Source organism: Aotus nancymaae, unplaced genomic scaffold (assembly GCF_030222135.1).
Source record: "Aotus nancymaae isolate 86718 unplaced genomic scaffold, 86718_ANA_hifiasm-v0.15.2.pri h1tg000010l, whole genome shotgun sequence".
In the NCBI taxonomy this organism is placed as follows: Eukaryota; Metazoa; Chordata; class Mammalia; order Primates; family Aotidae; genus Aotus; species Aotus nancymaae.
In genome coordinates, this window is record NW_026988421.1 from 63,538,301 (window position 1) to 63,565,335 (window position 27,035).

Here is a 27,035-nt window from a genome sequence, read left to right on the forward strand (position 1 = left end):
ACACCCCTACTCCTTTCAAGAGAATTTCCTTTGGATGATGAGGTTATTCTGAGGGAGAAGTGAGTACTGCGAACAGAAAGATTGGCCTGCCAAAGGCAGAAGAAGGGAACAGAGAGAAAGAGGAAGCAAAACCTTGAGGCCTGCGACTTTGCATAGAAAAGGGGATTGAGAGCCTAGAGGGTGAGATCCTGGCCCCAGAACAGCTGTGCGAACAGTGGAATGGGAATGGGAATGGGATTGTGACTTAGAGCCCTCATTAATATTCTTTTTTTTTTAAGACGGGGTTTCACCATGTTGGTCAGGCTGGTCTTGAACTCCCGACCTCAGGTGATCTGCCCGCCTTGGCCTCCAAAATGCTTGGATTACAGGCATGAGCCACCACGCCCAGCCATTAGTATTCTTTAAGAGACAAATAGGCAGAGCACGGTGGCTCATGCCTGTAATCCCAGCACTTTGGGAGGCCAAGGCGGGTGGATCACCTGAGGTCAGGAGTTCAAGACCAGCCTGGCCAACATGGTGAAACCCTGGCTCAACTAGAAATACAAAAATTAACTGGTGGGTGCCTGTAATCCCAGCTATTCGAGAGGCTGAGGCAGGAGAATCACTTAAACCCAGGAAGTGGAGGTGCAGTGAGCTGAGATCGTGCCATTGCACTCTAGCCTGGGCAACAAGAGCGAAACTCTGTAACCAAAAAACAAATGAAGTCGCTGCTGTGAAGGGCTCTGATGAGGATGCAGTTCCGGCAGGGTCCCAGCAGTCAGGGAACAAAGGCCCCATGGTTTTCTGTGTCCATAAGACCTGCCCTGGGCTGGGGGGTCAGCCAGGGAAGCCAAGCCTCAGGCCAGACACAAATCCCAGTCAAGAGGAGCCTTGAGGAGTGGAGGAATCCCACCAAGCCAGCATGAAGGGACAGAGATTAGAGCCAGATTGATAGGGCCACTGTGGGGCGTGGCAAGGGACAAAGCAGGCAGTGTGATGGGGTAGGGGCTTCTGCTTCAGGCTCAGGTGCAGATTACCTGTTAACCACAGTTCTAGTTGTTGAGTGTTTACTTGAGTCAGACACTGCCAAGGATCTAGGATTGTACAGTTAAGAAAACCGAGTCTCAGGGAGTTAAATAAGTTGCTTGAAGTCAGACTCCAACACATTAGAAGACAGTACCTCCCTCCCAGGCTGGTGCCTGTCCTTCCTCGAACCGGGCTTACTCCTGCATAGCCAGGTCCCCTGAGGCAGCCCCATCCTGCTCCTCACCTTTGGCCTTGACCTCCCTCCACCCAGGTGGTGATCCAAGTGCTGGATGTCAATGACTGCCGGCCACAGTTCTCCAAGCCCCAGTTCAGCACAAGCGTCTATGAGAATGAGCCGGCGGGCACCTCGGTCATCACCATGATGGCCACTGACCAGGATGAAGGTCCCAACGGAGAGTTGACCTACTCACTTGAGGGCCCTGGCGTGGGTATGTGGCCTTCCTTGGACAGCTGTGATGCTTTAGGGAGGTGAGAGGGGCAGGCCTGCCACCCCAGGCCAGGAGTCGAGGGAAGAGGGGAGGATGTCTCAACCAGAGCTACTCTCCTGCCCCCACTGCCAGAGGCCTTCCATGTGGACGTGGACTCAGGACTGGTGACCACACAGCGGCCACTGCAGTCCTACGAGAGGTTCAACCTGACTGTGGTGGCCACGGATGGTGGACAGCCCCCACTCTGGGGCACCACCATGCTCCTGGTGGAGGTCATCGACGTCAATGACAACCGCCCTGTCTTTGTGCGCCCACCCAATGGCACCATCCTCCACATCAGAGAGGTACTGCTGTCCCCCGAGCCTCCTACCCACCAGTAGTTCCTTCTCCCAGCTGTGGCCTGAGAGAGTGGAAGCACCCCACTGTAAAGGTGGGGAAACCTGGCTTCAGGAAAGTAGCTCCAGGGAAAAATTTTTGTTAATTAAAAAAGGTTTGTAAAGGTGGGGAAACTGAGGCCAGAGAAGGAAGCAGACCTGATCAGTGCCACACAGGGCGGTATTGAACAGTGGTTTGTATAAGCACTGTGCTAGCAAAAGATCTTTGGTTTGGCCAGGTGTAGTGGCTCATGCCTGTAATCATAGCACTTTGGGAGGCTAAGGCAGGTGGATCATTTGAAGTCAGGAGTTTGACACTAGCCTGGCCAATATAGTGAAACTCCACCTCTACTAAAAATACAAAAAAAAATAATAATAACTGGGCATGGTGGTGCATGCCTGTAATCCCAGCTACTAGGGAGGCTGAGGCAGGAGAATCACTTGAACCCAGGAGACAGAGGTTATAGTAAGCTGAAATCACGCCACTGCACTCCAGCCTGGGCAACAAAGTGAGACTGTCAAAAAAAAAAAAAAAAAGTCTTTGGTGGAAGTCTGACTGTATCGCTTATCAGCCCAATGACTATGAGCAAGTGACTTCTGTAAGTCAATTTTTCTTCTGCAAAACGGGGTTAATAATAAGTAAATACCCAATCTCTTGCTCCTAGATGTCTACCAAGAAGGACAGGCTCCTCCATGACCCACTTCCCCCATACATGTCTCAGAATAAACACACATGCCCCTTCCGTCTGTCTGTTGTTCCTGCTGATACAGTGTGGAGACAGCCTAGGAGCTGAGGATGAGCATCAAAATAAGAAACAAGGGGAAGTGGCGAGGTTCTGGAATCTCTCCAATTCTTCCACTTCTTGGTCTAAGTTGCCATATAAAGATGGGGGAAGTACTCCTTTGTCTTCTGCTCTCCCCGCTTCCCCTAAGCACGCAGACCCAGAGTGCTCCTTAGTGGCACCATCAGAGTGTCTCCCACTTGTTCTTTGTCCCCCAAACTCCTCCCTGCAACCTCCTTCTCCCGGGTTCAAGTGATTCTCCTGCCTCAGCCTCCCAAGTAGCTCCACATCTCAGAATGTCCGTGCTAAGTCCATCTTGTCATTCTGTCTCCTCTTTGAGGTCCTGCAGGAGAAACCTCTCCCAGGGCCGAGCTCGAAGAAGCATTGTGCCTTTACCATGTGCTTTGCTTTTTTACCTTGTGTCTAGTGTCTCATCTGCAGCAATTGAGCAGTCAGTCCTCTTTGCTGTGCCCACTAGGGAGCCCAGAGTGGTCAGACCATCTTGAGCGACCCTGCACGGGCTTAGGGCTTACATCATCTTGCTTCCCACCCCTCAGCTTCCATCTTCCTGCCAACCAATTTTTTTCTTTACCCTAATTTTTAAACTTGATCAGTTTTATTATAATTATATATTTTTGTCAGCTGCATCAAATCTCTTTTGTGGAATGAGGCAGGGTATAAATTAATAATAATCTAGTCCTTTTTCACAACAAAGGCCCCATTTATGCAGACTTTCCCTTCAAGGGTTTTGCATTTGGAAAGATTATGTCTCCTGAACAACCAGAATTTATTAATTATCTATAGGTCATCCTACTTTTTATTAATTAGATGTAACTGCCATTTAGAACTTCCAATTGTCATGATCCATGAGATAAACAATGAAACCATGCTGAGCTGATCATTTTTCAACGGAAATTGAAAAAGTGTGCCCTTTCTTTTGCTCTGGGCAGCTTAATCATGGGTCAATGTATGATTTCAGTGAGGTTTTCAAGATCTTTGACTTAGCTCAATGGTGTTCAGGAGACTGAGGCTCAGAGAGGTGAGGTGGCATGCCTAGGTTCCAGGCAGGTTAGTAACAGACTAGGCCCTGGTGGCCAACCCCTATCCTATCCACCATGTCACCCTGCCTGCATGTCCCCCATTTTCCGTGTGTCCACCATTGGATGGATGGTGTTGTTTGGGGACACCCAGAGTTCTTGTGTTTGGGGTAGCAGAGAGAGCAAGACTGATACAGGCAAAGGGTGGCTGCAGCCTCTGTGCTTGGGTCCCCTCTGTCTGATAAACCTCAGCGTGCAATGAATGGGACTGGAAGGACACAGGCAGCTCTTGGGAAAATGGTCATTCTGGGAAGGCTTGAAGCATGTGGCTCTCAGGCTGGACTGTCAGTGGACAATGGCCTTAGCTTGGGTTGGGGAGGAGAGAAGAGGGACAACAGCTAGCAGAAGCCCAGAATCCAGCCGAGCAGGCAGGTGCTCCTGGCGGGTGCTGGAAGGTGTTGAGGATGTTGAGCTACCGCAGGAGAAAGGGCGAGGGCTCCCTCAGGGCCTGGGAACTGAGATTCTCTCAGGGGTCCAGGAGCCTCCCTCCCCATAACCCCCCGCAGGAGATCCCGCTGCGCTCCAACGTGTACGAGGTCTACGCCACGGACAAAGACGAGGGCCTCAACGGGGCGGTGCGCTACAGCTTCCTGAAGACGGCGGGGAGCCGGGACTGGGAGTTCTTCACCATCGACCCAATCAGTGGCCTCATCCAGACTGCGCAGCGCCTGGACCGGGAGACCCAGGCGGTGTACAGCGTAAGCGGGGGGCCCGGTGCGAGGGGCGGGGCCTGAGGCGGGCTTTCTTCCCGGCAAGGGTCCCGCACCTCGCCTCCTGGAAAGTGTCTAGGGGACCTGGCCACCAGGAAGTCCCCAGTCCAACGTCTGCTCCCAGTCTTCCCCTCTGACTGTGCTCTTCCACTCCTAGCTCATCTTGGTGGCCAGTGACCTGGGCCAGCCGGTGCCATACGAGACTATGCAGCCGCTGCAGGTGGCCCTGGAGGACATAGATGACAACGAACCCCTCTTTGTGAGGCCTCCAGTGAGCTTGCCCACCTCCTGCGCTGGTCATGCCCACACAGGGACTCACCTGCCTGCAAGCACACACGCGTGCACACTCTCCTATGCACACTGCGCCAGAATACACATTTGGCTAGACACGGAAGCATGTCTCTGCATGCACTTCATACAAGAACAACTATTTATTGAGCGTCTGTGTTACACTATATTGAGCTATACTGAGCACTATTTCAAAACACTATCCAGCGATTAAAAAAAAAAAAAGACCAAAATGCCTGACTCATGGAACTGATACCCTTGTCTTTGTGCGCACACACACGAAGCATGAAAATCAGCACTGATTTTTTTTTCCTTTTTTGAGACAGAGTCTTGCTCTGTTGCCCAGGCTGGAGTGCAGTGGCATGATCTCGGCTCAATGCAACCTCCTTCTCCCGGGTTCAAGTGATTCTCCTGCCTCAGCCTCCCAAGTAGCCCACCACTTAGCCTAGCTAAGTTTTGTATTTTTAGTAGACATGGGGTTTTTGCCTTGTTGGTCAGGCTGGTCTAGAACTCCTGACCTCAAGTGATCTTCCTGAAAATGCTGGGATTACAGGCATGGGTCACCGCACTCCACCCAGCTTTGATTTATTGATATGGAGCTGAGGGCCCCTCCTATGGACTCCAACTCTCTGGTTGTTTTTTTTGTGTATACATGGGATGTGATGTTCCCTGGAGACTGAGTGTGCATGCATACACGTGCATGTGCATATAAGAATAAGGTGTGTGCTCCTCTCATTTAAACACTCATTTGGGTTCTGGGCAACACTCCGTGAGGGCAAAGCTCAGTTCCCCAGGCCATGCTTTGCTCCCTTGAGGTTACCACGGTTCTACTCACCCATAAGGCCTGGACAGTAAACTCCCTCAGCACCTACAAAGTCACTGCCCAGGGCCCCAAAGCAGGGACTGGAAGCTCAGGCCTTCCCTTGGCCCCTGTGATGACATCCCCCTCCCCCTGCAGAAAGGCAGCCCCCAGTACCAGCTGCTGACAGTGCCTGAGCACTCGCCACGTGGCACCCTCGTGGGCAATGTGACGGGCGCCGTGGACGCAGATGAGGGCCCCAACGCAATCGTGTACTACTTCATTGCAGGTGGGGCCCAACAGAGCTAGTGCCCTGATTACCTGGGGCTAGAGATGACCCCAATATGCCCCACCCCTGGCCCTGCCCCCTCACCCTGTGCTGTGGTCCCACCCTCAGCCGGCAACGAAGAGAAGAACTTCCATCTGCAGCCCGATGGGCGTCTGCTGGTGCTGCGGGACCTGGACCGGGAGCGAGAAGCCATCTTCTCCTTCATCGTCAAGGCCTCCAGCAATCGCAGCTGGACACCTCCCCGTGGACCCTCCCCAGCCCTCGACCTGGTTGCTGACCTCACGCTGCAGGAGGTGCGCGTTGTGCTAGAGGACATCAACGACCAGCCACCGCGCTTCACCAAGGCTGAGTACACTGCAGGTGCAAGGACTGGAGCCTGGGCATGAGGTGTGGGGTGGCCCCTTCCCTGCCACTCACACCACCTGCCTCTTCCTGCAGGGGTGGCCACGGACGCCAAGGTGGGCTCAGAGTTGATCCAGGTGCTGGCTCTGGATGCAGACATTGGCAACAACAGCCTTGTCTTCTACAGCATTCTGGCCATCCACTACTTCCGGGCCCTTGCCAACGACTCTGAAGATGTGGGCCAGGTCTTCACCATGGGTAGGGGCCTGGCAGCACATGAGTGGCCTCTAGCCGCGACCTCTCAGTCACTGCATGGACTGCCATCTGGAGGAGATAGGGTCTGGGGGAGCACCATAGGATATGGGTGGCCCCCCAACCAGCCATGCCAATCCTGTTCATCCACCTATCCAGCAATCTGGATAATGTATCCACCTATCCACCTCACATCTACCAACCAGCCCTTTCTTCTTTTCATTCTTTCTTCTTCTCAACTCATCTAGTCATTATCCATCCATCCATGTATCCACACTTCTGTCTGTCCATCTATCCTCCCATCTGTCTGTCCATCCCTCCATCTCTTCATCCCTCCTTCCTTTTATCCTTCCATCCGTCCATCTGTCTGTCCTTCCATCCATCCTTTGTTCCTTCCATCTGTCCATCCATCCTCCTTTCATTCATCTGTCCATCTACCCATCTTCCCATTCTCCTTCCCATGATACCTGCCTGTTTTTCCAGTTGTGCACCTCACCCTCCCCTATGTCAGGCTTTGTGCTAGGCACTGGGGCAGCAGGATTCAAAGAGCACATTTATACCTATGGATGTGCGTGTTTGCTTGTGCACTGACCTTTGTGGATGGCTGAGACTCTCCAGGTCAGGCTCTAGAAGATGCCCCTGTGAGTGTCCCATTACCTTACTCCCACCCCCAACCCTTTCCCCTTTCTCCATCTAAAGACTCCTCCTCTGTATGCCTCGTCTGTGGCCTGGCATTCCAGGCTCACTAGATCTTCCTCCTGATCCCTCTTTCGGTTCCACATCCACCTGGTGTCCTTAAGGGCCCTGTGCCCAGCCAAGCTAAGCTGCTTAGCATCCCCTCAGCCTGCTCTCTCCCATCCTCCTCTAGCCTTTGACCCCTCTGCCTTCATTGCATGGACCCCTTCTCTGCCTTTGGATATCCCTCCCCGACCCTTCAAGGTCTAGTTCATGCGCCACCTCCTCCAGTTATGCAAGCAGACACCATCCCTTTGTCCTCTGGGCTCTCACTGCTCTTACTGTAATAAATCAAGGCACAGAGAGACTCAGTAGCTTCCTTGAGGTCACACAGCTAGGAAGTGACAAATTTTGAGCCCAGTGTATCGTCCTTTAAGAGAAGACTGTGCTGTACCACCTCTGACCATCTCTTCTATGGATTTTTTGGGGTTTTGTTTTGTTTTGTTTTTTGGCAATAGAGTCTCACTCTATTGCCCAGGCTGGGGTGCAGTAGTGTGATCTCGGCTCACTGCACCCTCTACCTCCTGAGTTCAAGTGATTCTCCTGCCTCAGCCTCCCCAGTAGCCTCCCAAGTAGCTGGGATTATGGGCATGCACCACCATGCCCAGCTAGTTTTTGTATTTTTAGTAGAGATAGGGTTTCATCATGTTGGCCAGGCTGGTCTCAGACTCCTGGCTGCAAGTGATCCACCCACCTCAGCTTCCCACAGTGTTGAGATTACAGGCATGAGCCGCTACCCCCAGCCTCGTTTGTGGAATTCTGAGGAGCATGGTCCATTGCACGCTAGCATGGGACAACAGAGTCACAAACTAGTCATCTGCACTCCTCCGTGATGATAACTGGCTGAGCTGAGACCCAAGTCACTGCCACTTCAGATGGCCATCGTTTCCACTCGCCTGTCACCTTTGCTCCCTACTGGGCCCTGTGGGCACTTGTGCTGCCTCCCCTAAATGTCCCCACCTACCCCGAGGCTCATGCCCCTTCCTGGGGATTCGGGGGCACTGAGTCTCTGAGCTGTGCCCTGTCTTCGGGCTTCCTGCAGGGAGTGTGGACGGCATCCTGCGCACCTTCGACCTCTTCATGGCCTACAGCCCCGGCTACTTTGTGGTGGACATTGTGGCTCGAGACCTGGCAGGCCACAACGACACGGCCATCATCGGCATCTACATCCTGAGGGACGACCAGCGCGTCAAGATCGTCATTAATGAGATCCCCGATCGTGTCCGCGGCTTTGAGGAGGAGTTCATCCACCTGCTCTCCAACATCACTGGTGCCATTGTCAACACTGACGATGTGCAGGTGCCTCCTGGGACCACCTGGGGCCGGGGCAGTGAAGGGAGAAGGGGAGGCCAGGCCACAGGAGAGACAGGACATTGTGCAAAGGCCAGAGCGTGAAAGGCAGTATAGGCCCCACTTAGTCATTTCCTAGCAGTGCGGCTTTGACAAAGTTCTCCCAGGTTTCTGGGCCTCAGTTTCCTCCTCCATAAAATGGGGCCAAAAATAAATAGTACCTGACCCAGAGTGGGTGAAGTGATTGGCACCATGCCTGGTCCTCAGCAAACATTCAGTAGTGAGGGGTCTATTCGCAGGTATGATTGGCACCATGCCTGGTCCTCAGCAAGCATTCAGTAGTGAGGGGTCTAAGGGCAGAAGGGGCTCCTAGAAGAGGCTTGCCCGTCCCTGTGGCCCCTGCTGTGGTGGCCATACCCTACAAAGCCCCTTCCCATCTAGTTCCATGTGGACAAGAAGGGTCGGGTGAACTTTGCACAGACAGAGCTGCTCATCCACGTGGTGAACCGGGATACCAACCGCATCCTGGACGTGGACCGGTGAGTGAGGGTCTGTGCTTGGACTGTCTGTCTGGCTGTCTGCTTGCCTCCCTGCCCTGGAGTAGGGGAGGGGACCCACCAAAGGAGACACAGACCATATCATCAGGCCCACTGTGTGGGGCCATCTCCCAGAAGTGGGCAGGGCTAGGAGAAAGGGCAGAGTTTGGGGGCTATGAGCAACTCCGTCCCTCTGATCCTTCCTCTTCCCATCTGTAAAATGGGAATATTCAGGCTGGGGGTGGTGGCTCACACCTGTCATCCCTGCACTTTGGGAGGCTGAGCTGGGTGGATCACTTGAGTTCGAGACTAGCCTGACCAATATGGTAAAACCCCATCTCTACTAAAAATACAAAAATTAGCCGGGCGTGGTGGCATGCACCTGTAGTCCCAGCTACTCAGGAGGCTGAGGCAGGAGAATCGCTTGAACCTTGGAGGTGGGGACTGCAGTGAGCTGAGATTGTGCTACTGCACTCCAGCCTGGGCGACAGAGCAAGACTTCATGTCAAAAAAAAAAAAGGGGGAGCGTTGCATCCACTGTGAGGATGGAGCAGGATCACTACATGAAGGTTCGAGGAACCTTGTAAAACACAAAGCTGTCCCGGCCGGGTGGACCTCAATCTTGCAACGTTTGGGGGTGATGAACTTTGCGGGCTTGAGGCAGGAGCACAGCAGACTTGTCATGGGGGGAAAGGCTGAGGAGGAGAGCTGAGGCCCCTGCCCCTCGCCCAGGGTGATTCAGATGATTGACGAGAACAAGGAGCAGCTGCGGAATCTTTTCCGGAACTACAACGTCCTGGACGTGCAGCCTGCCATCTCCGTCCGGCTGCCGGATGACATGTCTGCCCTGCAGGTACCTGGTGGCCCTGCCCCACAGCCCCTCCCACCCCCCCTCCCCGCCACCCAGGCTTACCCTGGCCCTGCTCCCACAGATGGCAATCATCGTCCTGGCCATCCTCCTATTCCTGGCCGCCATGCTTTTCGTCCTCATGAACTGGTACTACAGGACTGTGTGAGTGTCCCCCACTCCTGCTCCCAGACGGCCACGAGGCTGGCAGGGCCTGAGATGCCAGCTTGACCCTAGCCCCCCTCACCAGCCCCTCTGCTTTTCTCTAGACACAAAAGGAAGCTCAAGGCCATTGTGGCTGGCTCAGCTGGTGAGTGAGGGCCTTGATGGGGGGACAGGTGAGAAGCAGCAGCAGGCTGGGGGACTGGAGTGCCCACCTGGGCCACACAAGGCTGGCTCAAGCCCTGCATTGGGCCCAGGACCACGCCCCCACACCCTACCCCCACCTCATCCCCCAACAGCACCCCTACCTCCAGCTATTCCCCTCCTCTCCATGCCCCGCCCCATGTCCCTTCAGGGAATCGTGGCTTCATCGACATCATGGACATGCCTAACACCAACAAGTACTCCTTTGACGGGTGAGTGGCATCCTGGCCCTGCCCGGTCCCCTCCGGGGAGCCCTGCCAGGACCCAGCTGGGGAGAGCTGCCATCTCCCAGCGCTGGGGCGGCCGAAACCCGGGCTGTGGGCGCCCCCTGGTGGGCAGGCCACCCTCCCTCCACCCTCAGAAACCGCGTGGCTGAGAGGGGCTCTCCACCCTGATAGGCCTCAAGTTCCAGGGGTACAGACTTTGGGTGGTGGGTGCAGGGTGACGCCTCCACACCAAAGGCAATCCAGAGTGACATGCGGTCCTGGTTCTAGCAGGATGCTAGGGTGGGAACACACACCACAGGTGACGGGGCCTCACACCCCAGCCAGTGAAAGGACTACCTGGGCCAGGGAAATGAGCAGGGTGTGGGGTGAAGCTGGGAGGGCACCTGTCTACTCGAGCCTTCCCTCCTTCCCCACGCTTTCCCTTCCTAACTGCAGAGCCAACCCCGTGTGGCTGGATCCCTTCTGTCGGAACCTGGAGCTGGCTGCCCAGGCGGAGCATGAGGATGACCTGCCAGAGAACCTCAGCGAGATCGCCGACCTGTGGAACAGCCCCACACGCACCCACGTGAGCCGGGGCCAGGCCAGGGGTGGGTACGCATCACAAGGGGCGGGGGTGGAGGGGCTAGGTCTTTGTGACCTCTGGCCCAGGAGCTGTGTTCTTTCAGGGATGGCCCCTGCCTTGTGCATGTGTGTGGGGCCTGCCTCTGCTCCAGCTAATGTTCCCTCTCCCCAGGGAACTTTTGGGCGTGAGCCAGCAGCTGTCAAGCCTGATGATGACCGATACCTGCGGGCCGCCATCCAGGAGTATGACAACATTGCCAAGCTGGGCCAGATCATTCGGGAGGGGCCCATCAAGGTGAGCCCTCCCTACGGGCTCCACACCCAGTCCCCTGGCTGAGGTCGGACCCCACTCCAGAGAATACAGGGCAGTGAAGACCTCCAGGCTCAGCCAAACCCACCCTCTACTGGGGCAAGAACATCAGGGCTGATGGGGAGCTGCTCCAGCCTGCGGTGGCCTTGAGGGCAGGGCTCAGAAGCGAGTCTATGTGTGTTCAGGTTGGCCACTATCTCCAGACTCTGCTGCTGATCCTCTCCCCTAGGATCACCAGGATCAGATGTCTCTATATCCAGGACTCCCAGAGGGAGCAGGCGAGGGAAGGGGCGAGGCAGGCAGGGAGGGCCTTGGTGGGGGTTAACCTTTTCCCTTCCCCAGGGCTCGCTGCTGAAGGTGGTCCTGGAGGATTACCTGCGGCTCAAAAAGCTCTTTGCACAGCGGATGGTGCAAAAAGCCTCCTCCTGCCACTCCTCCATCTCTGAGGTAGCCGGCCAGGCGGCCGGGAGCTGTGTGCTGTGCCCCAGCCTGGGGATGCTCTCTTTCTTGCTGTCCATTTCTGTGTCTCTGGAGCTCTGCAGCCAGGACCAAAGACAGCATGGGTGGAGGCCAGGAAGTCAGACAGCAGGCTCTGCTCTCTGGGCTCTTGGGGGCTTTCATAGGAATGGAGTGGGCTCTGAGGCAGTCTTTCTCAGGTTAGAGAAAGACCTCAAGAACATACCTTTGTGGGTGATGTCATTTTAAGAAACTTGGCTGGGTGTGGTGGCTCACACCTGTAATCCTAGCACTTTGGGAGGCCGAGGTGGGAGCACTTGAGGCCAGGAGTTCAAGACCAGCGTGGCCAACATGGCGAAACCCCATCTCTACTAAAAATACAAAAAATTAGCCAGGTGTGGTGGCACCCACCTGTAATCCCAGCTAATCGGGAGGCTGAGGCAGGAGAATCACTGGAACTCAGGGGGTGGAGGTTGCAATGAACTGAGACCATGCCACTTACTCCACTGGGTGACAGAATGAGACTCTTGTCTTTAAAAAAAAAAAAAAAGAAAGAAAAAGAGAAACTGAGGCCATCAGAATCAAATAGGCCTACATATGTTTGCCTGTAGTGATTATGTCAACACTTAACAAAAGTCAGACTTACCCTGAAAAAGGAATTTCCAGCTGGGCCCTCATGCTCAACAGGAATAAGCTAAAGTGGAATAGCCTCATGCAGGAAGAGTGCCAGTTTTGAGTCTCCACCCCACCTATTTATCGTCTGCAATTTGTCCTGTTGACACTTCCTGCCTGGACACAACTAGAGGTTCTTGAAGCCGATTTGGCAACAAACCCAGACACCACAGTTGTATTACAGGATTTTTATAGAGCACCGAAGTTAATATATAAAATTAAAGATTCTCAGCTGGGTGTGATGGCACACGCCCATAGTCCCAGCTACTCGGGAAGCTGAAATAGGAGGATTGCTTGAGCCCAGGAGTTCAAGGCTACAGTGAGCTATGATTACATTGCTGTATTCTAGTCTGGGCAACAGAAAGAAACCGTGTCTCTAAATAAATAAATAAAGGTGCAGTGGGTCATACCTGTAATCCTAGCACTTTGGGAGGCCGAGACAGGTGGATCACTTGAGGTAAGAGGTTCCAGACCAGCCTGGCCAACAGGGCGTGCCTATAATCCCTATAATCCCAGCTACTCGGGAGGCTGAGGCAGGAGAATGGCTTGAACTCAGGAGACGGAGGTTGCAGTGAGCTGAAATCACGTCACTGCACTCCAGCCAAGGTGGCAGAGCCAGACTCTGTCTCAAAAACACACACACACGACTTTCACAAGAAGTCGATCCTCCTGAGGACCCATCTGCAGCATGTTAAGCATTCATAGTTTCCCTTTGCACGCAGTTTGAGAAACGGAGTGTGACAGGCCTGCTGCGGTAGGAGCCCAGGGTTCATCCACATGGCTAATGGGTCTCTGGGGCTATCCTCCTGCTAATCCCTTGGGCACAGCCTTGAGCATGTGGGGGTCCTGGCCTCTTCTTGCAGCTGATCCAGACTGAGCTGGACGAGGAGCCAGGGGACCACAGCCCAGGGCAGGGTAGCCTGCGCTTCCACCACAAGCCGCCAGTGGAGCTCAAGGGTCCTGATGGGATCCATGTGGTGCACGGCAGCACAGGCACGCTGCTGGCCACCGACCTCAACAGCCTGCCCGAGGATGACCAGAAGGCCCTGGGCCGCTCGTTGGAGACACTGACTGCTGCTGAGGTCACTGCCTTCGAGCGCAACGCCCGCACAGAGTCCGCCAAATCCACGCCCCTGCACAAACTTCGCGATGTGATCATGGAGAGCCCCCTGGAGATCACGGAGCTGTGACTAGACAGGGAAGCATCGTGGGTGTGAGCAGCGCCACCCACCACCCCCTCCCAGGGTGGGAGCAAAGGCAGGAACAGGGCCGTTTGGGAGGGTCCCTCTCAAGGCCAGCCATGAGGGGACAACCTTGGCTTGGCCCTGGCGGCCCGCATCAGCTGCTCAGATCCCACTTTTGCCAGATGCTCATTCAGCATCTGACCTCTACCTTCATAAAATCTGTTATTTTTATAAGAAAACCAAACAAAAATGCTACGTGTCTAAGGACAAGGTAAGGAGGGTCACTGGGGCCCAGGAGTCTGGGGACCAGCGAAGCTCAGGGTGAGCCCAAAGAGGCTAAGCAGGCCTTCCTCCTTCCTGGCTCCACCCAGCACCATCCCCCGCAGCTGAGCAGGAACAAGGGAGGCCCACCTTGGGCATCCCCTGCTGGCCGGACACCCCCGCCTTCAGTCCAAGTCCCACTGCATTTCTGCCGTATCCCTGCTGGATGTCCAGGTGGAGGCAGCATCCCCACGTGAACAAGAAGGTCAATGTCAACGAACAAGCATCCTCTCCATTTCACTGGCTTCCCAAATGTGCCCAGCTTATAAAGAGAAATGACTGACTGTTGTTCCCTTGGGTTTTGAATGTGGAGTGTTCGTGTGTATTCTTTTTTTTTTAAATTAAGTTATTCCCTCAATAGTTTTCCCCTTGGTTTTGTTTAACTGGTACTCACTACGAGTTTCTGGAATGGTCTGTTTAAAAAGCAAGGCAGCTTTCAAGGAACTGGCAATGCACTCTGACTCTGGCCTCTGGGGAATGGGGACAGGGGTGGGTGAAGGGCAGGGCCGACCTTCAGGTGCGCCCGACCTACTGCTGGTCCTGAGTCTTGGGGGAGGAACAGGTGGGATTTTGCTTTATCCACTTGGCTTTTGTTCTCTGGCCAAAAGGGGTCATGGGAGTCCTGGGCACCAAAGGGGTTGTGGGCTCAGAGCTAATCAGAGACGAACAAACTCTTCCGGCTGAGGAGTGACAGAAACACTTAGGACCAGATCTGGTTAACAGAATTTTATTGTTAAATCACAGAAACTTTAGTGCAAAACAAAAATCACAAAATCTGTTTACTAGTAACTGCATGTCCTACTGGCTTTGCTTGCTGTCTCCTGGCAACCAGAAGCAGACAGAAGCCTGAGTGCCCAAGTGGCCCGCAGACAGCACCCACCCCACACCTAGCAGACCCCTCGGCATGCTGCCCTCCACCAGGAAGCTAGAGGCCTAGGAGCTCACCATCCACGTTTATTTGAAAAGAAGGGTCAAAAGGAGCATCTATGAGACGGGAGAGGGGTGCAGGCTGAAGCAGCACCTCAGCAGCCAGGGACACGCAGGCAACACGAGCAGGCACAGCGCGGCCACCACTGACCACACACACACAAGCCGGGCCCACGGGGCCTTCCGAGAGCTAGCAGGTCACATTCAGGCAGACGGCCCCCTTCTCACCCAAACCCACAGAACCCCGAGCAAGGCATCACCAGGAAAGACACGGGAAAGCCAAATCATGGTTGACCTGGGGACAGAGAACCCTTGGCCCCACTGATGTCCCGAGCCACCAGCAGCTGCTTTCAAAATTCCTGTGCTATTACAGCAGGAATTACATTATTGAAAAAGCCTAATTATTCCAGGCTTCTAATCTTACACATAAAACTGCCTTTGTTTTGCTGCTTTGTACAGCTGAGAGGTCCAGGAAACAGAGAGGGTCCCTGGCAGAGCAGGAGGCCACCTCAGAAGCCCAGGCCCACCAGTGCCCAAGCACATGTCAGGGCTCGGTCGAACAAGGCCCCAACCAAGGGGGTCGGTGGCCTCCTGTCAAGAAGCTGTGGCTCAGGCCAGCAGAGCTCTGTCCTCCTCCAGCAGGTGCCACACAAGGGCGGGCTCAAAGGCCTCCAGTGCATCACCATCTGTCTAGCAGAGAGAAAGGGGGCACTGAAGCAGCTATGTCTGCCAGGGGCTAGGGCCTCCCTTGCAGACAGCAATGCTACAATAAAGGACACAGAAACGGGGGAGGTGGGGGAGCCCTATTTTTATAACAAAGTCAAACAGATCTGTGCGTTCATTCCCCCAGACACACGAGTAGAAAAAAACGAGTGCTGCGGCTTCTGCAAGATGAACTATTCCTCCTCCTAGTTCCACACGTGGCGTTTGCAATGCTCAAGAGCCTGGTAGGAGAGGAAGCTGGGTTTAGTCTTAAGAGGACGAACTCCATTCCAGCCCATCAGTGTATCAGATTATCACCCAAAAACAGGACCTGTTCTCAGGTCAACTGGATGGCACCAGATGCTCAAGACCCAGGACAGGATCTCACTTAAAAGCAGGGAGTACATGGCCATCAGTTTTGGGAACTTTTTTTTTTGGAGTCTCACTCTGTCGCCCAGGTTGGAGTGCAGTGGCGTGATCCCAGCTCACTGCAACCTCTGCCTCCTGGGTTCAAGCAATTCTCCTGCCTCAGCCTCCTGAGTAGCCAGGATCATAGGCGCATGCCACCACACCTGGCTAAATTTTGTATTTTTAGTACAGACGGGGTTTCACCATGTTGATCAGGGTGGTCTTGAACTCCTGACCTCATGATCTGCCCACCTCAGCCTTCCACAGTGCTGGGATTACAGGTGTGAGCCACTGTGCCCATCCCAGAATTTTGGGAACTTCTAAGGCACGAGTCCAGAGCAGCAGATGCCTGCAATAGTTTGCAGATGAGTACCCATGGAGGCAGGGCTCAGGACCCTTCATCTACTTACACCTGGCACCCAGCATCCTGCTAGCAGCCTGCATGCTGATCCCCATGCAGAACCTCCTTGCCTGAGTTGGGCTACACACCAGCTCGGGCCTTGAGAAGCGGGCCCACATTTCCCCAGGACAGCAGCAGAACCAGCTGTGGGGTGGGGCTGGCAGTGGAGATGGGCTGGAGGAAAGAGTTGGACATGGCCAGAATGGGGGCCCCCGCCCCTCCCTGCAGTGGTCTAAGATGACAAAACCGCCACTGACATGTCACAAGGAAAACAGGAAGGAAGGAAAAGTTGCACAAAGCAACATTAAGCAACCGGGACCGGACCAAACATCCCCACCCAGGGAAGCAGCACAGGTCACCCAGCTGGTGGCTGCCAGGCCAGGGCCACAGTGCCCTGGGGTGGCTGTGCAGGGACCAGCTCTTAGGGCCTTGAGTGAAGGCTCCAGCCAGGGCAAACATGTTCCTGGGGAATAGGGCCTGGGCAATGAATTCCACAGACCCTGTGCAGTCCCTGGAGTGACCCTGTACAAGTCTGACACTGTCACAAGGGAAATGATGACAAAAGTAACAAGGCACCAGGAAAAATACTAAAAAACGAAATCCACCCCACCCTTCACTCCAAGAGTGTAGTTCACCCTGCCTTTTCTAGCGGACCATGAGTGAGCCTAACCACCTCTCTGAGCCTCAGTTTTCCAACGACATAAAAGCAGGGTGGAGAGCTGACCACCGACTTCCCATTAAAGCAGGATTCCCACACAGGCTGCCCAGGGCAAGACAGGCTGGTGGCGCCATCGGCTGAGCTACTCACATTGCACTGGGCTGCTGTCTCTGCGTTCTGGCACCAGTAGCTTGGGCCCCATACACACTTCTCAGTTCCCAACAAGGGCTTATGGGCTGAGGGGCAGGCTCCAATTTTCTATATGGTGAGAAGAGGAAAAAAAGGGGAGAATGAGAGCTGCCCAACATATCTCTTTCAAAACTATGATCACAGTTTCCGGGAGCTAGGATCAGAGCTCTACCATACTCTTTCAGAACATCAGGGTTGCTGAGGAAAGCGATGGGGCTTAGGGGGTTGGCTCCCTGCCTTTGCTCTCCCACAGCAGAACCCAGAGACTCCACCCCACAGCCATTTCTCAGAGCAACCCTTGCGGGTCTCTGCAGCTCCCCAGGTTACAGCTGCCCAAGAGGACCCACATCACCCAGTGAGGCTCACCAAGCACACGAAGGAAGGGTCCATCACCTCCACCAGGATCTCAATCAACACGGGCTCATACTCCACCACGAACTGATCACACTGTAAAGGAAAACAGGGACACAGGTCCAGCTCTGGGGGTGTCTGAGCACACTGGGGCACAAAAGGCCAGGCAGGCCCTGGAAACACTCTTCCCAGAGAGCTCCTGACAGTCCCAGCCCCGTGGGTCCTGGGGCCTCCCTTCCCAGACTCCCTACCTACACTTGGTCTCCACTTCAGGTTGCTTCCCCCAGTGGCTCATCTTAAGCCAATGAATCACCTCCAAGTAAAACTTCATTGGACTCCATGACCAGAGGCAGAAACAGCTGGTTTTCCGTGAAAATGTGCCCAGCCTTGGCATGCTCCATCGGGTTCTGATATGCTGGCCTACCACAGCCCAGCCCGGGGTATACCTGCTTCTGGTAAGGGTCGGGCAGGAAGCTGCAGCCTTTCTCAAGAGCAGCCAGGATCTCTTCCTTGGTGCTGTTTTTCTCCAGGTTGCGATCCAAATAACCCACCAGCTTCTTGCACACCTCACAGAAGCCACCGTCCTTCGGCTGAGTGACGTGAACTACACGAGAGGGCGGCGGGCTCAGTGCTGGCAGGGCCCTCCCCGACCCAAGAGGGGCACGGTCCTCTCCCGCACCACGCCCAGCGCTCACCGGTCAGCGCAGGCAGCCGCGTGCCGGAGCAGAGGCGCAGCAAGCTGCACACCACCTCGGGGCTGACCTCCTGCATCAGGATGGACAGGATGGAGCTGCCGTACGTGTCCACCACCTCCTGGCACTCTTCTGACAAGGACTTCGGCAGCTTTGCGCACATCTTGTCAAAAGCATCAAGTATTTCTTTCTGAAACACACAAGAGGATCCTGTGAGAAGATGGGAGGCTGGGCAAGGGTGGAGGAGATTCTGAAATGCTTAACATGGCCAGGAAATGAGTTAATGATGGGTGCTGTTTCTACCGCCAGAAAATTATCGAGCCACAAAGCAGAGCAACAATGCCTACCCCTCCCCCTACTACCAGCCCAGAGGTCCTACTGGTGAGGACTGCCTTCCACGAGATGGGACGTGGCTGCACACATGCCAAGGCTGGGCCAAGCCCTCTCTCCTGCGGGATTTTCCCACTAGGACATTCTGGCTCAGGGGGCAGGAGAGGGCCTCCCCCTGCCAGAAGGACAGCACACCTCAGTCTTGTTGTTGTCAATCAGCTTGGTCACTTCCTTCACCAGGAATTCACACACCTCACAGTAAACATCAGACTTTGCTGGGACCTCATGCTTCTGTGGAAAGAGTAGAGGAGTACTTTAATGCTGGGACTCGCAGCCCTTGGTCTTGCTCCCCTAAAGGAAAGGGATGCAGAGACCAGAGTGGGTTAGTCACATCCAGGGCCACTGCCTACTGAATTCCAAATGATGTGCGGCTTCCTCTCAACATCCAAGTTAATCCCCTATTTTTATATGGTGGGAAACTCACCGCCCCCCTTACCCCAATCCTCTGCCACCACTGCTTCCCCCAACCCCACCAAAACAAAACTCAGGAATTCATAGTTCAGGAGATAGAAAGTCCCTTCCCCACCCCAAGGAGCTGTCCTGATGATGTGTTCAGTTACAACCGTTTCCTCCTTCGGGGTTCATTTTGGGGAGCAGGATGAAGTAAGGAGTTCAGTAAGGCGCACTATCTAGAAGACAGAATGCTGAACACATTTCAGGTCTGCTCGTGTCTCCCACGCCTCGTGAGCACTTGAGAATGCTTTGCTAGATCCACCTTTAATAACGCAATACTGTTACAGAGACCGTTCTGTGACAGTGGAAATGTTCTCTACTCCTGCTGTCCACTAGAGGCTCTAGCTCCCTGTGCGCTGAGCACTTGCAATGTGGCTGGTGTAGCCAAGGGGCTGGATTTTTAATTTTGCTCCATGATATTTCACTGAAACTTAAGTAATCACATGTGGCTGTAACTCTTCACTTTATCTGGCCATCACTTTGGTCACCAGGCAGGGGTGGGCTGAGGAGCACCCCATGGAGGGGAAGGCAAGAAGCAGTGCTTCCTGGATTCCAGCTAACACTTCGGCCTGTCCCCTGGGCCACACACTCTGCAAACGCAGAGAGGAGACAGCAGAGAGAGAAGAGCAGCCGGCAGTTAAGTGCCATGGGATGTTCTAGAACAAGAAGCGTGTGTATGTGCCAGGTGTTAATGCATCACACAGCCCAGGCCTTGAAGAACTGTAACGTAAGCCCCATGGGCACAATGACATCATCTGATCGCCACAGCCCCCAACATGCTGCCTGACCCATAATAAATCCGAATACATTTATTAAGGGATAAAGTAGTCTGATCTTCACCAAATGAGGTGTTCTAAACAAAAGAGACACCCACACATACTTAGTATACAGGCTGCAGGCCCAGTGAGGCTTCCGTATACTCTGAGGGGTGTGCTGGGGACATCCAGTCTGTCAGGGCCACAGGATGGGGAAGGACCCAGACAGCACATGTGAGAAAGTGAGGCTGGAGCCAGACACTGTAAAGTCACCGGTGAATGGCAGGCTGAAAATATGCAGACTTGATCCCACAAACACTAGGGTTGACAACCACAGACATAAAATGTTTCCAAGAGAACTCAGGTCGGGGGCTGCATTAGCATGGAACCAGCGATCACAAACTCAAAGACCCATAGGAACCAGGCAGGGAACCAAAAGAAACATGTGGCTTGTAGGATGTGATGTGACACAGCAGGGAGTGGACAGCAGGGAGTGGTGTGGCACCGCACAGCCCTGGCCAGCACACACAGTGACACCGGGTACCTTAATGGGCTCCACCAGTTCCAGGGCAGGGATGATGTTCTTGGAGGCCACTTCGGCAGGGACCAGAGTCTGCATGGGCATCTCCTTCACCTCATCGCAGAACCCAACCAGCCCACAGATCTCCTTGGGTTGCTGAAGAGAGCACAGAACAACCAGTCAGCGGCGCCTGCACCCACTGGCCCTGAGTCCCATACAGCCAGAGGACAGTGAGCTGGACAGCACCCTGAGCCCGGTGTCAAGGCTGCCTCCCTCTCCCCCTCCCACAAGTGGACAGATTCCAGATTCTATGTTAAAGGGCTTGTGTCTGAAGCAGTACATGTGTGCCAGCTACATCTGGGGGAGGAGGCCACACAAAACATTTAAGGGACATCGAACGGAGTCTCTATCCAGAGCCACCACAAGGAAGGGAGACTCCCCGCACCTTCAGCGCCTCCAAGGACACCTGGTCTCTCTAGAATGTGTTATTCAGGCCACTCTAGGTGGGAACTAAGCTATGTTTTTCTAGAGGGGAAACTACCATGCCTGTAAACTGCAAACTAACAAAACTAAATGTGTTAGAAATCAAACCACACCGGATCTTTCAGTGGCAGGACCATTTAAAATGATGCGGTAAGGGGAAATGCTGGCTTTTTAAAAACCACATTCTACGTTCACAACTGCACACAGTGCACATGAAAACCCAAACCCCCAAATGGATGAATCATTTCAAGCCACATCTCCAGACTGATCCCCTTTCACCATCTAGACACCAAACACAGAGCACTAGCTAGTCTAGTCATCCTGACCATGACACTCTCATGGCCAAGAGCGAGACAAGCGTATATACTCTGTATACCATGGAAATCAATGCAACCAGCAGCTAGCTCTGAGCCTGATTGCATTTTTGCCTCCCAGCACCAAACCCTAAAGTAGCAGGAACAAAAGTGCTAAAAATGGGACCCATTAAGGGAAAAGAGCTAGATCATGACAATGGCTCAGCTTGTTTTAATATCAAGAAGGCTCAAGAATTAAATAAGACTGGGGGAGTCTGAAAAGTATATCCCAAGTACCCGATCTCTGGCACAACTTAAGAATGAAAAAAAAAAATCGGAACGCAGCTGAAGATACAGCAAGCTTTTTAGAAGAGGCCAAGATTCACGAGGTATAGGGCTGCTTCTGCCTCTATCAGCTTTGTTCTAACTCCTTGAAGTGGCCTAGGTGAAAATTCAGGTATTTCAATCAGAGTGCTCTCCCATGAGACTTCAAAATACCTTCAAAAAAAGCTTTAATGCTAATCCTAGGATGGATGCCGATGCTCAGAAGGTGGCAGTGTTCAGGCCGGTCCCAAAGGACCCTGGCTCAGAGCAAGTATGGACGGGGCACTTGGTTCCTGCAGCATGCCATCTGACGTGCCTCTAGATCCCAAAAGACCCTGTCACTCAGAGGGGCAGAAGCCACAATCAAGAGATTGTTTCCAATTCTCTGGATCCAACAGCCAGCCTGCTGGCTGCTTGCAAATGTTTGCTCATGCAGCAGCAGCATTTCTGTGGTTATGAAAAACAGCACTAAAGACATGCAATGCCTATTTGCGTTGTGACAGACACAAGGTGCCCTGGGGAAGCCAGACCTACACTGGACTTCCTAGCCGGCCTACGCTGAAGGAAGCTGGGCCACCCATGGTTCCCCAGTGTCACACTGGTGGCCTGCATGTACGTATGCTGTATGTAGATTGTGACCAGAACACAAGGCTCTGCTGGCTTCATTTTTCTGGCCCCCCTCAAGAGGAGATGAGACCCACCCAACAGAGAGGGACCCTGCCTCTCGTAACCATTCCTTGTATCCTTGTATCTGTCAGAGTTAATCATGCCATACCAAAAAAAAAAAAAAAAAAAAAAGGAGCAAAGTAACTAGAGGAAGCAGCAGCCCACTACTACAAGCAGATTCCCAGACACATACCTGATCCTGCTGTTGAACAAAAAGACAGGAAATCGGAGGTGAAAATAAGAGAAAGGAAAGGACACAACAGTTAAGAAAAATTAAAACAACATCAAGCAGTTAACCAGGTGTAAGAATGTCCCAAGAAGTTCAGGGGAAATGCTGTTGCAGTCAGATCTTAGCAACCTACCTTGTTCCTGCTATCTCATGGACAAGGGGCCTGAAAGCTTTCCGGGCCCTGCAGGGATAGAGCGTTTGGGAGCTGTCCTGCTCCTGTGTGCACCATCTCCAGGTCTCACACACTAAATCATACTCTAAACACTGTGCAGCAGGGGCCCCAGAAAACGCCACCTGATGAAGGGTCTCCATCCTCAGGAGCCCCACGGGCCCCAGGCCCGCGAGGCTTTCCCACAGGTTAGTGACCAGCAGCACCTCGGACCAAGACACAGGGCTGCCCAAGTAAGTGGGGTGTGTTATAGACACCCTGTGGGGTCAGGGATCTTGGGCAATCTACTGCAGGTGGCCAAATGCCAGCCTGGAAGGCCAATTTAACAATGTATCCAAAGCCTCATGCTTCCATTCAGCAGTTCCAGCTTTCATTCTCTATACCAAGGGGAAAGCCAGGGATGTGCATAGACGTATGCATTTGGCTATAAGGATATTCATATTCCCAAAGGCAAACCTGAAAGCAACCTAGATATCCGGCCACAGGGGACTGGTTATGTAAATACTGTTCTATGTTCACAAGTGATTATTATGCAAGCACTTAATCATTTGTACAATGGCCAACTTATGTTTAGGCAAAAATGCAAACTACAAAGTACAAGGTAGTATACATGACCCCGCTGACATTTTTTAAAACTCCAAATGATTTTTGATGTGGGAAGTATTGTCCATATTTTTCAGAACATTTCTACACAGCATAACTTTTATAATGAGAAAGTCAGCTATAAAGAAGTACTTCAGGAAACTAAATCACATCAATGCTTATCTTTACCTACTTTGGGTGCATGTCTTTGTAAGATGCCTTTGTTTTAAAACATGGTAGGCTGTGAGTAATCATCCCAAATAAACTACTCCTCCTGGGTGCCTTGCTTGAGTGGTTAGAGCAGGTCAGAGTCAATCTTTCAGGCTCCTTGGCCGTACGAATCTGGCTGCAACTAAACTGTGCTGCTGTAGCACAAAACAGGCGTCACTGTGTTCTGAAAAAATACTCTTTCTGTACAAAATAGATGATGGGCCAGTTTGCTGACCCCTGGATCAGAGAACAAACTCAAACACTGGCATGTCAATCTCAAGTAGTCAGAAAGCATGACAGAGAGGGAAAAGGTGCAGCCCACCCCCTCAGCCCCGCCAATCAGATCTAAAGAGGCAGTGCTTTCCCAGATGGGTGTTCTTGATTCTAATGAAGGAACACCCCACTACCACCTGAAAGCCTCCAAGGCCAGTGCAGAAATTACCAGCTCAAGCAGCAGCTTCACTGGACACTGCTGCAGCGCACAGGACAGACTCTGGGAGGCAGTATTCCCCCCATTCAGGTGGCAATGCAGCCATTCTCAGGCCGGGCTTAGTTGAGCACTTGACTTCTACAGATCCCAGGGTTACAGCAAGACCTAGAAACCTGCTGACTGGCCTGAATGGGCAGACTAACAAAATGCCAGGAAACCACCAGGGTAGTGCCGGGGATCAAGATGCTTCAGCCTCTCCCGTGACGGGGGAGGTGCTGAGATCACAAGTGGAAAGTCCCCTAGTCAGAGGGTTCCATTTGATCCAATTCAGTACTCTGAGGTCAAAAAAGGAAAACTAAACCATCTAATATTCAAAATTCCTGGAAATGGCGAACTTTGAAAACCAAAGAAAAATGCCAACAAGGGGCCTCCATGCCACCTACCATGTGCATCATCATCTGGATGGCAATCTCGGAATACTGGCTGATATAGTTCTTGCACTGAGGAGAGAGAAACAGACTGCTAGTTAAACAAATCACTGCAACAACGCACCAACAATCAACCGGCCAAAAAAACCCCAACATTTCCAACAGTGGCAACTGGTGACTATCAAGCAAGTTTCTAAAGCAGAATTTTATAAATGTCTGCTCGGGGACAGTTTTAATAAGATGAAAATGACAATTTGGTTATTCTCTCATTTACAGAAAATGTGTGCAAAAGACATTTTGAAAATGTGTCTTAAGAGACCTTAAAGATTCCATCCTCCTGTCTCCTTTATCTCTAACCCCACTTGCCCCAGGATCATACAGCAACTATTCCGTGGCAATCTGGAGAGAAGGCAGCTAGGAGATACACTGCTTAGGAACTGGAGATTGCCTTTCAAAACCATTTACACAATGCAATCTCAGATGGCACTGTAAAGCTTAAATCCAGTAGAGTCAAGTTATAATGATTTTTAACTGCCTGTTTTCAGACTATCTAGAGACTTCCCATAGACTCCACAGAATTGCTTGTATTTGGGGAGCTTCTACAGAGAGAGGACCAAAGGTAGTAAGATACAGCCTCTCAGGAGGGTTCAACTGGGAAACCTACTTAAATGGTGTTATGCAAAGACACTTAAAATGAGGCTACAGGATTCCTAGGCTTTCAAAATCAATGAATGTTAACCTGACTGACATTCCCAATGGAGAATAAGTCAGAGAGAAACCCTCAGCTGGGCGTGGTGGCTCACTCCTGTAATCCCAGCTACTTGGGAGGCTGTGGAGAGGACTGCTTGAGCCCAGGAGGTAAAGGCTGCAGTGAGCTATGCCACTGCTGTGCCACTGCACTCCAGCCTGGGCGACAGAGCTAAACACTGTCTCAAGAAAAAAAGAGGAGAGAGAAAGCCTTATCTCCTAGAGCCAGCCACTCCCACCCAAAAAGCCCTTCTAGATCCCAAAGGACAGCATGATTACAGCCAGCTTCCCACCTGCCGGTCTAGCAGATTTCTTCAGTTGTCAGGTACTAAAAATAGCATTTTGGTTTTACACATCCATCTGTGTGTGATTAATAATGTTGGAATAGGGACCCAGAATGAAACCATCTACCTACGGGGCCAACAAAATGAGTTTCTGAGCCCAGAGGACTAAGGGAGGCTTCCAGGGGAACCATGGTCAGCGACCAAGCTTGCTGCAGGAGCTCAGCTGGAATTCTGAGTGTCACATAAGGCCAGGTGCAGTGGCTCACGCCTGTAATCCCAGCATTTTGGGAAGCCAAGGTGGGCAGATCACTTAAGGTCAGGAGTTCGAGACCAGCCTGGGCAACACAGTGAAACTCTCTACTAAAAATACAAACATTAGCTGGGCGTAGTGGTATGCACCTGTAATCCCAGCTACTCGGGAGGCTGAGGCAGAAGAGTCACTTGAACCCTGGAGGCGGAGGTTGCAGTGAGCTGAGATCATGCCACTGCACTCCAGCCTGGGCGACAGACACTGTTCCAAACAAACAAAAAAAAGGAGTAAAAAGTGTTTCTAGGGCCGGGCGCGGTGGCTCACGCCTGTAATCCCAGCACTTTGGGAGGCCGAGGCGGGTGGATCACGAGGTCAAGAGATCGAGACCATCCTGGTCAACATGGTGAAACCCTGTCTCTACTAAAGGTGCAAAAAATTAGCTGGGCATGGTGGCACGTGCCTGTAATCCCAGTTACTCAGGAGGCTGAGGCAGGAGAATTGCCTGAACCCAGGAGGCGGAGGTTGCGGTGAGCCGAGATCGCGCCATTGCACTCCAGCCTGGGTAATAAGAGCGAAACTCCGTCTCAAAAAAAAAAAAAAAAGTGTTTCTACAGGGTTCCTAATACACAGGGTGCCTCACAGGAAAGAAAATCTTCCCAGAAATGGTCTCCTACTTTTTGTCCCCGTTTTTGTTACATATCCAGATTCCATTGACCAAAATAGATTCAAGTCTCCACTACCTATTCAAGCTGCTTTCTGAGAAAAAAGAAAACCATGCTGTCTGAATGCCCTACTCCAGCCTCCAGAACCCAGCTCCCAGGCCCAGGGCATCCTCAATGCACAGGGACACAAGGCTCACCATGTCGGCCATGCCAGGGCCCAGGCGGTCACACTGCTCCTTGGCATGTTCCACCAAGGCCTGGACAAAGGTGGAGTTGGTCCGTACAGCAGTCTGGATGTCAGTCACCATCTGAATGCAGTCCTGGCAAACGTCCCCATCAACCTATAGGAGAGGCAGTTAGGTCAGCAACCTAAGAGGACTCAAATTCCTAGGAAAACGTCCTTATACACTCAGGGCTGCAGCATTAGAGGGCACTCACTGACCAGTTCCTAACGTGCTTTACAGGCTCTCAAATTACTGATTATTTAAAATCAATTGAGTGTTCATTACAGTAACAGTATGGTATAAAAAGAGGTTTAGATAAAAAGGTTGGCCAGGCCCAGTGGCTCACACCGGTAATCCCAGCACTTTGGGAGGCCGAGGCAGGCAGATTGCTTGAACCCAGGAGTTTGAGACCAGCCTGGACAACATGGCAAAACAAAAAATACAAAAATTAGCCAGGTATGGAGGTGTGCATCTGTACTCCCAGCTACTCAGGAGGCTAAGGTGAGAGGATCACTTAAGCCTCAGAAGTGGAGGCTGCAGTGAACCACGATCACACCACTGCACTCCAGCTTGGGTGACAGAACAAGACCAAGACCCTGTCTCAAAAATAAAAGAAGTACAATTTTTTAAAAAGGGGTTCATCTTTGCATATTTTAAATATCCCATTCTTTAGAAACTTCATGGTACAAGCATTTAATGGCTGGCTCATGTAACTGC

At 52.6% G+C, this 27,035-nt stretch overlaps 2 protein-coding genes across 6 annotated transcripts in view; one reads left to right on the plus strand and one right to left on the minus strand.

Moving 5' to 3' along the window:
- The window catches only part of CDH23 (cadherin related 23), a 421,218-nt gene extending 406,968 nt beyond the window's left edge, over positions 1 to 14,250 (plus strand). For 4 of the 5 annotated variants that reach the window (XM_064374248.1, XM_064374249.1, XM_064374251.1 and 1 more), the window contains 16 exons: positions 1,277 to 1,454; positions 1,587 to 1,798; positions 4,214 to 4,405; positions 4,575 to 4,688; positions 5,664 to 5,793; positions 5,902 to 6,153; positions 6,232 to 6,393; positions 8,165 to 8,421; positions 8,854 to 8,951; positions 9,681 to 9,801; positions 9,881 to 9,960; positions 10,065 to 10,105; positions 10,313 to 10,373; positions 10,824 to 10,953; positions 11,122 to 11,244; positions 13,251 to 14,250. In XM_064374248.1, coding sequence (XP_064230318.1) covers positions 1,277 to 1,454; positions 1,587 to 1,798; positions 4,214 to 4,405; positions 4,575 to 4,688; positions 5,664 to 5,793; positions 5,902 to 6,153; positions 6,232 to 6,393; positions 8,165 to 8,421; positions 8,854 to 8,951; positions 9,681 to 9,801; positions 9,881 to 9,960; positions 10,065 to 10,105; positions 10,313 to 10,373; positions 10,824 to 10,953; positions 11,122 to 11,244; positions 13,251 to 13,577 — 2,478 coding nt within the window. In that variant the 3' untranslated portion in view covers positions 13,578 to 14,250. Of the gene's footprint in view, positions 1 to 1,276; positions 1,455 to 1,586; positions 1,799 to 4,213; positions 4,406 to 4,574; positions 4,689 to 5,663; positions 5,794 to 5,901; positions 6,154 to 6,231; positions 6,394 to 8,164; positions 8,422 to 8,853; positions 8,952 to 9,680; positions 9,802 to 9,880; positions 9,961 to 10,064; positions 10,106 to 10,312; positions 10,374 to 10,823; positions 10,954 to 11,121; positions 11,245 to 11,601; positions 11,707 to 13,250 lie in introns of all 5 variants that reach the window. The other variant, XM_064374253.1, reaches the window with a different exon arrangement.
- A 353-nt stretch (positions 14,251 to 14,603) lies between these two features.
- The window catches only part of PSAP (prosaposin), a 36,770-nt gene continuing 24,338 nt past the window's right edge, over positions 14,604 to 27,035 (minus strand). Inside the window, exons 6-14 of the mRNA XM_012460282.3 lie at positions 26,292 to 26,435; positions 24,167 to 24,223; positions 20,362 to 20,493; positions 18,745 to 18,840; positions 18,223 to 18,409; positions 17,974 to 18,131; positions 17,543 to 17,623; positions 17,138 to 17,245; positions 14,604 to 15,763 (exon numbers count right to left, since the gene is read on the minus strand). Of these exons, the coding sequence (XP_012315705.2) occupies positions 15,728 to 15,763; positions 17,138 to 17,245; positions 17,543 to 17,623; positions 17,974 to 18,131; positions 18,223 to 18,409; positions 18,745 to 18,840; positions 20,362 to 20,493; positions 24,167 to 24,223; positions 26,292 to 26,435 (999 nt within the window). The 3' untranslated portion in view covers positions 14,604 to 15,727. The remainder of the gene's footprint in view (positions 15,764 to 17,137; positions 17,246 to 17,542; positions 17,624 to 17,973; positions 18,132 to 18,222; positions 18,410 to 18,744; positions 18,841 to 20,361; positions 20,494 to 24,166; positions 24,224 to 26,291; positions 26,436 to 27,035) is intronic.